Below are 12,429 nucleotides of genomic sequence, written 5' to 3'. Positions count from 1 at the left end.
ATAATGTTGTCATCAAAATGACATGTGTTGCCAGATCTGGTCTGGAAAAAACTACCTCGAAATAATGTTTTTCATGTGGAGGAAATCAATAGAAATCATAGCAAGCAAAGTGTACAGTAGCCTATCTAAATGTGTGTGTGTGTGTATATATATATATATATATATATATATATATATATATATATATATATATACAGTATTTATGCATTCTTAATAATAAAGATATCCCCAAAAATATTTTAAAAATGCATCTAAAATCAATTAATAACCAACATTTCTCTCTCTTGCATACATGCACGCACTGATTGGGCACAACTGGGCTAAACGTAGTCTCATGCCAAGTATTTTATTTTAATTGTTTTATTTACAGTCAAAACGCAACAGCATCAAATCTGTATTAATGCATCATATCTAAGAATAATTCAGTGACGAAGCAACTAAGAGAAATGCCTGTTTTTCCTTCCATCTGGAATAAATTTTACAAAAACATTGTCATGGAAGGCTAGTACATGTAAAGATGGTGAAAAGATGTTTAAAACATTTTATATTGTTCTTTGTGAGTTTACAACATTACGTCGTCATGTCAACGAAGTTGTAAAATTAAGGACATTACGTCGTCATGACAACAAAGTTGTAAAATTAAGGACATTACGTCGTCGTGACAACAAAGTTGTAAAATTAGGGACATTACGTCGTCGTGACAGTTGTAAAATTAGGGACATTACGTCGTCGTGACAACAAAGTTGTAAAATTAGGGACATTACGTCGTCGTGACAACAAAGTTGTAAAATTAGGGACATTACGTCGTCGTGACAACAAAGTTGTAAAATTAGGGACATTGTCGTCGTGGCAACAAAGTTGTAAAATTAGGGACATTACGTCGTCGTGACAGTTGTAAAATTAGGGACATTACGTCGTCGTGACAGTTGTAAAATTAGGGACATTACGTCGTCGTGACAACAAAGTTGTAAAATTAGGGACATTGTCGTCGTGGCAACAAAGTTGTAAAATTAGGGACATTACGTCGTCGTGGCAACAAAGTTGTAAAATTAGGGACATTACGTCGTCGTGGCAACAAAGTTGTAAAATTAGGGACATAACGTCATCGTGGCAACAAAGTTGTAAAATTAGGGACATGTCGTCGTGGCAACAAGGTTGTAAAATTAGGGACATAACGTCATCGTGGCAACAAAGTTGTAAAATTAGGGCCATTACGTCGTCGTGGCAACAAAGTTGTAAAATTAGGGACATTACGTCGTCGTGGCAACAAAGTTGTAAAATTAGGGACATAACGTCATCGTGGCAACAAAGTTGTAAAATTAGGGCCATTACGTCGTCGTGGCAACAAAGTTGTAAAATTAAGGACATTACGTCGTCGTGACAACAAAGTTGTAAAATTAGGGACATTACATCGTCGTGACAGTTGTAAAATTAGGGACATTACGTCGTCGTGACAACAAAGTTGTAAAATTAAGGACATTATGTCGTCGTGACAACAAAGTTGTAAAATTAGGGACATTACGTCGTCGTGGCAACAAAGTTGTAAAATTAGGGCCATTACGTCGTCGTGGCAACAAAGTTGTAAAATTAGGGCCATTACGTCATCGTGGCAACAAAGTTGTAAAATTAGGGACATAACGTCATCGTGGCAACAAAGTTGTAAAATTAGGGCCATTACGTCGTCGTGGCAACAAAGTTGTAAAATTAAGGACATTACGTCGTCGTGACAACAAAGTTGTAAAATTAGGGACATTACGTCGTCGTGACAGTTGTAAAATTAGGGACATTACGTCGTCGTGACAACAAAGTTGTAAAATTAAGGACATTATGTCGTCGTGACAACAAAGTTGTAAAATTAGGGACATTACGTCGTCGTGACAGTTGTAAAATTAGGGACATTACGTCGTCGTGACAACAAAGTTGTAAAATTAGGGACATTACGTCGTCGTGACAACAAAGTTGTAAAATTAGGGACATTACGTCGTCGTGACAGTTGTAAAATTAGGGACATTACGTCGTCGTGACAGTTGTAAAATTAGGGACATTACGTCGTTGTGACAACAAAGTTGTAAAATTAGGGACATTGTCATCGTGGCAACAAAGTTGTAAAATTAGGGACATTACGTCGTCGTGGCAACAAAGTTGTAAAATTAGGGACATTACGTCGTCGTGGCAACAAAGTTGTAAAATTAGGGACATTATGTCGTCGTGGCAACAAAGTTGTAAAATTAGGGACATTATGTCGTCGTGGCAACAAAGTTGTAAAATTAGGGACATTACGTCGTCGTGGCAACAAGGTTGTAAAATTAGGGACATAACGTCGTCGTGGCAACAAAGTTGTAAAATTAGGGACATTACGTCGTCGTGGCAACAAGGTTGTAAAATTAGGGACATTATGTCATCGTGGCAACAAAGTTGTAAAATTAGGGACATTATGTCGTCGTGGCAACAAAGTTGTAAAATTAGGGACATTACGTCGTCGTGGCAACAAGGTTGTAAAATTAGGGACATTACGTCGTCGTGGCAACAAAGTTGTAAAATTAGGGACATTACGTCGTCGTGGCAACAAAGTTGTAAAATTAGGGACATTACGTCGTCGTGGCAACAAAGTTGTAAAATTAGGGACATAACGTCATCGTGGCAACAAAGTTGTAAAATTAGGGCCATTACGTCGTCGTGGCAACAAAGTTGTAAAATTAGGGACATTACGTCGTCGTGGCAACAAAGTTGTAAAATTAGGGACATAACGTCATCGTGGCAACAAAGTTGTAAAATTAGGGCCATTACGTCATCGTGGCAACAAAGTTGTAAAATTAGGGCCATTACGTCGTCGTGGCAACAAAGTTGTAAAATTAGGGACATGTCGTCGTGGCAACAAGGTTGTAAAATTAGGGACATAACGTCGTCGTGGCAACAAAGTTGTAAAATTAGGGACATTACGTCGTCGTGGCAACAAAGTTGTAAAATTAGGGACATTACGTCGTCGTGGCAACAAAGTTGTAAAATTAGGGACATTACGTCGTCGTGGCAACAAAGTTGTAAAATTAGGGACATAACGTCATCGTGGCAACAAAGTTGTAAAATTAGGGACATAACGTCATCGTGGCAACAAAGTTTTAAAATTAGGGACATGTCGTCGTGGCAACAAGGTTGTAAAATTAGGGACATTACGTCGTCGTGGCAACAAAGTTGTAAAATTAGGGACATTACGTCGTCGTGGCAACAAAGTTGTAAAATTAGGGACATTACGTCGTCACGGCAACAAAGTTGTAAAATTAAGGACATTACGTCGTCACGGCAACAAAGTTGTAAAATTAGGGACATAACGTCGTCGCGGCAATAAAGTTGTAAAATTAGGGTGCAGCAGTTTCCATCAGAATCAAAGATGCTTATCATCATGTTTTACTAAAAAGAGGCTCATATGTTGGGCAACAGGAAGCGGTGAAATGCAGAACATTTACTGTGATTTTAAACCACTTTGGTATCATGGAAATGATCAAACAAACTAAATTAACCTGTTACCAACATTTAAAAATAACGTTTTCATTCTAGAACAATTGGATGGGACTTTGTTTCCGTTTCCGTCCTGCACAACATTTCAATCCGTTATGGAGAAAATCATCGGGAGACCGATTAATCATCTGATGCATGTTGGGATTGTTCAGTTGGTCACCGTTTATTTCACATCCTAAATCTATCGAAAGCCGTATCAGCATAGAAACAATCTCTAAAATAGTTTGAGAAAGTTTAAGCGTTACTCTGTCAGCCATCTTGGTCTCTAGATATCAACATCAGCCAATGAAACCCCACATTGGTCCACCATTATCAACAGTTCCTCAGCTTCCCCTCCCATTTAACAAGAGAACGAGACTTTACTAGAAATAGTTTTAATATAGACTTCTTTCTCTAGATATATACATGTACCATAGTTCTATAGCATCTCTATACTCTGTGTAGTTACACATGACTATCATTTAAGCATCACACAAGCAGATGCAGCGCTCGCGTCAAGTCTGTTTCAGTTCCATGTGTCGCGTGTCTGCAGAGGCACAGCTTAAAGTTCGGCGAGAAATCAGCGGACAGTCCGGTTTCCACACAGTAACGCACACTTGTAAGAAGTCTCACAGTTGTGCCACTCTGTAGGTGTCATGGTTTGGGCATTTCGTGTTACTCGTTACTCTGTTCAGTTGTAAGTCGCCTCTCAAGGCAGCTGATGTGCTCAGGACAACCTGAAGATGGAAGCTGGTCAGTCCCAGTTTTGGTACAAACAGTCTTGAAGGTGTCCGTGGGCCTCCTCGGTGTCGGGCGTCTCACTGTCGTCTCATTGTTTTCCAGACTCGGCGACGCTCACGGACATGCAGCGGCACTGTTTTACTCGCTGGATCTTGCGGTAACGGACGGGCGGTTGCAGGTCCGGACAGTCGAGCTCCACCGTGAGCGTGGTGAAGCGGTGCGGCCTGCAGAACGCACACGACTGGAACGACTCCTGCTCTTTCTTGACGTGTCGCGGGATGTAGAACGAGTTGCACTGGCCGTAGCAGAAGCGGTTGATGACCGTACGACTCTTGCAGCCCTCCTGACTGACCGTCTGTCGCAGCGGTTGAGTTTTACACCAGTCGCTCTTCAGGTACTTCCTCTCTGTCACCACCAGAGCTTCCTGGCTGGAGGCCAGCACTTCCTGTTTGCGAGCACTGCGGTCCGAGGTGTTTGCGTTGGTTTTGTTCGGCGAGGGGATGGAGCCCTGCGGGCGGCTCTTACGGCTGTCGCATACGCCGCACAGCACGCTGGCGATCAGCAGCCAAAGTGCAACATTACAGCTCATCCTGCAACAGAGAAAAAGAGATTTGTAGCATTTATAGACTGAAAACATCCAACAGAAGAAACGTCCCACAGGCACAATAACATTAGTGCATGGCTCACATTTGATCATTGTTTTTAAGCGGAAGCTATTCCTACCTCTCCAACGACGTTCCTTTTAGGATGAAACTTCAATAACCAAAAACTGACGTTCCCAAAATGTTCTGTGAGCCAAATATTGTTTTTTGGAAAAGCCACTGTGTGGGATTTGTTTGGATGTTAAAATGTTTTCTTGTGTCTCAGTTGAATGTTTAGAGTCACTATCAGTTATCCAGAAGTAGTTTGACTTCCTGAAGAGTGTAAAACATTTCAAAACATTCATCTGTTTGTTTGAGCGACCCGTCCAGCCCGACGCAACATTGACTTCAATACAAGCGAAGCTCAATCGACAGCGTTTGTGGCTTAATGTTGATTACCACAAAAATGTATTTCGACTTGTCCCTCCTTTACTTTAATAAAGCACAAATGTGTGTTCCAGTGAGTCACTTCCAATGCAAGTCAATGGGGTTTAATCTGTACACATTAAAATACTTTTTCAAAAGTATAAACACAAGACGTAAACAATATTTACAACTTTGTTGCCATGATGACGGAATGTCCCTAATTTTACAGCTTCGTTGTCATGACGACGTAATGTCCCAAATTTACAACTGCATTGCCATGGCGAAGTAATGTCCCAAATTTTACAGCTTCATTGCCATGACGATGTAATGTCCCAAATTGTACAACTTCGTTGCCATGACGACGTAATGTCCCAAATTTTACAGCTTCATTGTCATGATGTAATGTCCCAAATTGTACAGCTTCGTTGCCATGACGACGTAATGTCCCAAATTGTACAGCTTCGTTGCCATGACGACGTAATGTTCCAAATTGTACAACTTCGTTGCCATGACGACGTAATGTCCCACATTGTACAGCTTCATTGCCATGACGATGTAATGTCCCAAATTGTACAACTTCGTTGTCATGACGACGTAATGTCCCAAATTTTACAGCTTCATTGCCATGACGACGTAATGTCCCAAATTTTACAGCTTCATTGCCATGACGATGTAATGTCCCAAATTGTACAACTTCGTTGTCATGACGACGTAATGTCCCAAATTGTACAACTTCGTTACCATGACGCTGTAATGTCATGCCGACACAATGCAGTAAACTCACATGACTATGAAAACGTTTTAAACATCTTTATAGCTCAAGTTTTAACAGAAGAATTAATGTAAGTGCTTTTATAAATTATAAACTTCACATTTCTGTCTTTAAACCTCCAAAAATTGGCCCATTGACTTCCATTGTAAGTGTCTCACTGGAACACACATTTAGAGTCTTAATTAATTATTCATTTCAAGTTCAGGAAGCCTGTTTGAAACAATACATTTTTTATTATTGGGTATTAATTAGTTCTTGATGTCCACTGAAACACCTGAATTCATATAAGCAATATATTATGAAATATGCAATCCCATAATTCTTATTTTCTGTCGGCGGTGTACACACTTCAGATTTAACACAATGTGTTTTGTGTAAAGCACTATACTAATAAAAATGGCTTGACTATTAAAATGTCATACAGTACATGCAGCGTCACATGACAATAAACGTTCACCTGTTGTGTAACTGTTTATAAGGTTACATTTGTTAACATTAGTGCATTAAGTATCATGAACTATATATTTACAGCATTTATTCGTTTGTGTTAATGCCACATTCATTAATGTGAACATATATCTGCTCATTGCACAAACCTAATGCGATCACATCAGTGGAAACCGCTAGTCATGACCTTACACGGATCTTTCGACAGCCTAACACCAGCTCTAAACCTCTAAACCAGTGTTTCCCTGCGCGAGAGTCCTCACAGGCCCCAGTCCATCATAAGCGCATTAAAGCCTCTTAAAACGCTTCATTCTTTAAAGAGAGGGAAAGTATGTGCCGTGTCCACCTCCTTGACCCTTAAAGACCTGCGGCTTATTCCAGTGGATTTGGTCCTTTATGAACTGATCTTGGATATTATTATATCTTTATATTATTTTCCAGTTAATTTTTAACCAACATCAGTCCTGAACATAACTACCAAAAATTCATACAGTTTCAGGATTTTAACCCTTTAAATGCCCGTTTGTTTATATAATGCCACTGTTGTTTTTAAAAAAAACAACACACACACACACACACACATTCTGGCATCTATACCAACACACACAATGTTATCTTCATCATTTATTAAGTTGTCCTGCAGTGCTCGATCATACAGTAAACAGAGAATAAGGGAAACGATTGTATTTGCTCCATAGGATTAACATGAGAGAAATGGCGCCATCTGGTGGACAATATTACAAATAAAGATGCTCCTTAGCAACCAAATTGGCCCGGTTGCTATGAATGGTAGAGTCACATGGGGTAACCAAATTGGTCCGGTTGCTAGGGATTGTAGAGTCACATGGTGTAACCAAATTGGTCCGGTTGCTAGGGAGGGTAGAGTCACATGGTTTAACCAAATTGGGCCGGTTGCTAGGGAGGGTAGAGTCACATGGGGTAACCAAATTGGTCCGGTTGCTAGGGAGGGTAGAGTCACATGGGGTAACCAAATTGGCCCAGTTGCTAAGGAGGGTAGAGTGACATGGTTTAACCAAATTGGCCCGGTTGCTAGGGAGGGTAGAGTGACATGGTTTAACCAAATTGGCCCGGTTGCTAGGGAGGGTAGAGTCACATGGGGTAACCAAATTGGCCCGGTTGCTAGGGAGGGTACAGTCACATGGGGTAACCAAATGTGTCCAGTTGCTAGGGAGGGTACAGTCACATGGGGTAACCAAATTGGCCCGGTTGCTAGGGAGGGTAGAGTCACATGGGGTAACCAAATTTGTCCAGTTGCTAGGGAGGGTACAGTCACATGGGGTAACCAAATTGGCCCGGTTGCTAGGGAGGGTACAGTCACATGGGGTAACCAAATTGGTCCGGTTGCTAGGGAGGGTAGAGTCACATGGGGTAACCAAATTGGCCCGGTTGCTAGGGAGGGTAGAGTCACATGGGGTAACCAAATTGGCCTGGTTGCTAGGGAAGGTAGAGTCACATGGGGTAACCAAATTGGTCCGGTTGCTAGGGAGGGTCCACGCAACCAGGCCAACCAAATTGGCCCGGTTGCTAGGGAGGGTAGAGTCACATGGGGTAACCAAATTGGTCCGGTTGCTAGGGAGGGTCCACGCAACCAGGCCAACCAAATTGGCCCGGTTGCTAGGGAGGGTAGAGTCACATGGGGTAACCTCCTCGTGGTCGCTATAATGTGGTTCTCGCTCTCGGTGGGGCGTGTGGTGAGTTGTGTGCGGAGAATAGCGTGAAGCCTCCACACGCGCTACATCTCCACGGTAATGCCCTCAAGTCACGTGATAAGATGCGCGGATTGACGGTCACTACGGAGTCTCTACGCCACCGCGAGGACTTGGACCGCATTTGGAATTGGGCGTTCCAAAATTGGGGAGAAAATAATAAATAAAAATAATAAAAGCTACAAAAGCAATACAAAAAATACACACACAAAAAAACACATTGAAGTCTATACAAATGAGTTTTTAAACAAGAAGATCTAATATCCCAGAGCTGCCTCATAATCATGGGGCGTTCACTACAAACGCTGCATCATCTTTACTTTTGTATCTGGACATTGGATCAGCCAGTTCACAACAGGATCTAAGAGGTCTTTATATATTATATATTTAATATATTGCCACCAAATCATGCATTGCTTTATATCTAATTTATAAAATCTTAAACCTAATGTATATTAGTAACCAATGCAAAGATGCTAAAACTAGAGTAATATGATTGAGACCAACATTAAATGCCTTTCAGTTTATTTATGCTATACAAGCTTAAATCTTCCTTGCAGCTTTGAGTTTTCCACCCTCAAGTTTCACGTTGTTTCCTCTGAAGACAGGAAGTCACAGATTAGCTTTAATTTGTCACTTTGGCACGACTGCGACGGCAGCTACGAATGATTACGGCTCTGGCTCGAGAGAAACCGATCTGTCAATCACCCCGGACATCTTTACCACAGATGTGCCGTCCACAGAATGGAAAACAAATGTGAGTGATTCATTTCTATAAAAGAAATATTTACAAAGCAGCTCTTTCATGAAAGAACCCAGCGCTCCGCTGAGAGCGTCAAGGTCGAGCGTTTGTTTTCCAGTTTTTCTTCATTTCAGATATCTAGGAACGGCAGACGAGAGGAATGTTTTCTCCCATCAGCACGGAGAGTTGTTGTTTGTGGTCAGGCGCACTTCAGCTGTTTGTTCAAAGATGATTAATGCCAGTCGTTGCTCGAGCGTTCAGGAGTCGCGTCATCAATCTCTCATGACCCAGAAATGGTTCATTTAAAGGAGAACAAACTCTCGCCCATGCGCCTATGTCGCCGTGATCCATCACCGAATGTGTGTTTAGGAGTAGACGGCTGGAGATCTGTCTCCAGTGTGACCGGGTGTGCTGGGTGAATCGGGTCCAGAGTGATTTTACCAGCCCTTATTGACACTCTGGATATGTACATTGCTAGCAGGGTGGGTATGGGGCACCAATAATCCTCTCGGCAGTCCTGACTGTCCTTTTGTAGTCTTCTGAACGGTCAAACCAGACCGTTATTAAAGTGCAGAGGACCGACTCAATGACTGCTGAGTAGAACTGTATTAGCAGCGCCTGTGGAGTCAATGTGGGCGTCCCACTTCAGGTCCTGTGAGATGGTAGTGCCCAGGAACCTGAATGACTCCACTGCTGGCACAGTGCTGTTCAGAATGGTGAGGGGTGTTCCTCCTAATGTCCACATATCCTTGCATAAGTCTCTGGTCTGTCTATATGTTGAGGTATGTCCCATGTTGACTGCATCATCCACAGACCTGATTGGGCGTTTGGCAAACTGCAGGGGATCCAGAATGCGTTCAGTGATGTACTTCAGGTGGGACAACACCAGTCTCTCAAATGACTTTGACCACAGACGTTAGGGTGAAGTGTCAGTTGTGGATTGGTGGTGGCGTAGTGGGCTAAAGCACTGAACTGGTACTCAGAAGGTCACTGGTTCGATCCCCACAGTCACCACCATTGTGTCCTTGAGTAAGACACTTAACTCCAGGTTGCTCCGGGGGGATTGTCCCTGTAATAAGTGCACTGTATAATACATTGGTACTCAGAAGGTTGCTGGTTTGATCCCCACAGTCACCACCATTGTGTCCTTGAGTAAGACACTTAACTCCAGGTTGCTCCGGGGGGATTGTCCCTGTAATAAGTGCTCTGTATAATACATTGGTACTCAGAAGGTTGCTGGTTCGATCCCCACAGTCACCACCATTGTGTCCTTGAGTAAGACACTTAACTCCAGGTTGCTCCGGGGGGATTGTCCCTGTAATAAGTCCTCTGTATAATACATTGGTACTCAGAAGGTTGCTGGTTTGATCCCCACAGTCACCACCATTGTGTCCTTGAGTAAGACACTTAACTCCAGGTTGCTCCGGGGGGGATTGTCCCTGTAATAAGTGCTCTGTATAATACATTGGTACTCAGAAGGTTGCTGGTTTGATCCCCACAGTCACCACCATTGTGTCCTTGAGTAAGACACTTAACTCCAGGTTGCTCCGGGGGGATTGTCCCTGTAATAAGTGCACTGTAAGTCACTTTGGATAAAAGCGTCAAATGCATAAATGTAATGTAGTCGTTAAGCTCTTTGATTTTGGGTTTCTTTGGGACGGGGATGATGGTGGAGTGTTTGAAGCAGCAGGGAACTTCACACTGCTCTAATGATCTGTTGAAGATCTGAAGATGGAGGCCAGCTGGTCAGCACAGGACTTTAGAAAAGTGGGTGAAATACCATCTGGGCCATGTGCTTTTCTTGTCTTCTGTTTCTGGAAGACCCGGCACACGTCATCTTCATAGACCTTAAGTGCAAGTATTATTGTCCTGTAGTGTGCATTTGGGCGATTCTGTTTCGGGCCAGTTGACGAATGAACACTTGCCATTTCGGGCCACTCTGTTGTCGCCAAATGTTACATTTGTTGATCTTTTAAGTGTTTTTATGCCTTGCAGATTTAAACATTTGGATTTCTGTTGCATGTTACTGCAAACTCTGATTTAAACCAGTCACAAAGATGACATTAGCTGGATTACACACATTTATGTTGGTACGTTCATCCCACGAATAACAATAATGGAATTGCGACTTTCTCGTGAATGCAGATTTATACTTCACCATCTCATTGCAGTTTCATATCTCAGTCACAACTGCAAGAAACAAAGTCGCAATTATTTCTCATAATTGTGACTTTGTTTTTCATAATTGTGACTTTCTTGTAATTGCGACTTTTTCTTGCAATTGTGACTACGTCTCATAATTGTGACTGTTTTTAACAATTGAGACTTTGTTTCTTTTAATTGTGATAAATCTCATAAATGCAACGTTGTTTCTTGCAATTGTGACTTTACGTCTCATAAATGCGATTTTGTTCTCAATCTCAACTTTATATCTTGTAATCAGGGTTGGGGAGTAACGGAATACATGTAACGGGAGTATGTATTTAAAATACAAAATAAAAGTCACTGTATTCTAATTACTAATGATTTAAATTGTAATTAGTGGAATAGTTACTTTTTAGTATTTTAAATATGTAATCCTGTTACATGTATTCCATATGTACACATGTATTTCAAAGTAATCTCTTCAGTATTCAAAAAGTATTTTATTGTAATTTGTTTCATTTAATATTTCATCCTTTTCAGATGGAAACATTTATACATATAAATGATGTGATCAAAGTGCATTTGAACAGAGGTGAAACACTTTCATATGATGTTACATTCGTACGAGCAGACGGAGAAGTACGTTTGAAGTACGTTTGACGCAGAAGAAATAGAAATTGTCAGTTTTATGCTAAGCTAAAATGCTATTTCTAGCCATTTTACATGCACATGTTACCAGACACGATCATATTTATTGATCATAATTAGTTTTTCTAGTAAGACCTTTTGATATTAGAGCAAAAATCATATTATTGATGATATTTTCTTATTGTTTTCCTGTACAAATATACCAGTTTTAAATAATCCAAAGTATTTAGATTACATTACTGACCTTGAGTAATCTAATTACATTATACACCATGTATTCAAGTTTTTTCTAGAAGAAATGTTGTTATCTAGAGAGCAGCTTGTGCAATAGGTTGAATATATTTTATTGAAAATTTTAATATAAATGTGGCTTAAACGTATGTAGAAATGACATCATCAGTTATTACTCGATTCACAAAGATTGTGATGACCGTAAATGTTTATTATCCATTAACATTCAGCCAATAGTGACACACGCCTGGCCGATATAAATCTAACACTCGTTTTAAAAGTGTTTGATCATAAAATGAGAGCTTGGAAGATGTGTTTGATATAATGAGCATGTTGCTCTAGTCTTGTGTTGTGTATTAATGATGTGTTTTCAGGTGTTTGACTTGGATTTTATCAAAACAAAATCAATATGCCGATTATTAACCACTGAAATCCTCTTAACCCGACAGTGCTAATGTGAGCGATCACCAACATGCA

The 12,429-nt window shown here is 41.0% G+C and overlaps 1 protein-coding gene and 1 long non-coding RNA gene across 5 annotated transcripts in view; one reads left to right on the top strand and one right to left on the bottom strand.

The window, feature by feature from the left end:
* The first annotated feature begins 237 nt into the window (after window positions 1-237).
* On the top strand, window positions 238-3,252 carry LOC127633654 (uncharacterized). Of its 4 annotated transcripts, none has more exons than XR_007969235.1 (3): window positions 238-2,375; window positions 2,880-2,996; window positions 3,150-3,252. It is a non-coding gene; the product is annotated as an uncharacterized LOC127633654 (long non-coding RNA). The 4 variants fall into 4 exon arrangements; XR_007969232.1 differs by having other exon boundaries at window positions 2,880-3,035; XR_007969234.1 differs by lacking the exon at window positions 3,150-3,252 and having other exon boundaries at window positions 238-1,079; window positions 1,155-2,375; window positions 2,880-3,133.
* A 284-nt stretch (window positions 3,253-3,536) lies between these two features.
* The window catches only part of LOC127633651 (gremlin-2-like), a 36,764-nt gene continuing 27,871 nt past the window's right edge, over window positions 3,537-12,429 (bottom strand). Inside the window, exon 2 of the mRNA XM_052112887.1 lies at window positions 3,537-4,823. Coding sequence (XP_051968847.1) covers window positions 4,322-4,822 — 501 coding nt within the window. The 5' untranslated portion in view covers window position 4,823 and the 3' untranslated portion in view covers window positions 3,537-4,321. The remainder of the gene's footprint in view (window positions 4,824-12,429) is intronic.

The sequence above is a fragment of the Xyrauchen texanus genome, chromosome 40 (assembly GCF_025860055.1).
Source record: "Xyrauchen texanus isolate HMW12.3.18 chromosome 40, RBS_HiC_50CHRs, whole genome shotgun sequence".
Taxonomy (NCBI): Eukaryota; Metazoa; Chordata; class Actinopteri; order Cypriniformes; family Catostomidae; genus Xyrauchen; species Xyrauchen texanus.
Note: the sequence above shows the minus strand (reverse complement) of the source record. Positions and strands in the feature narration are given on the sequence as shown.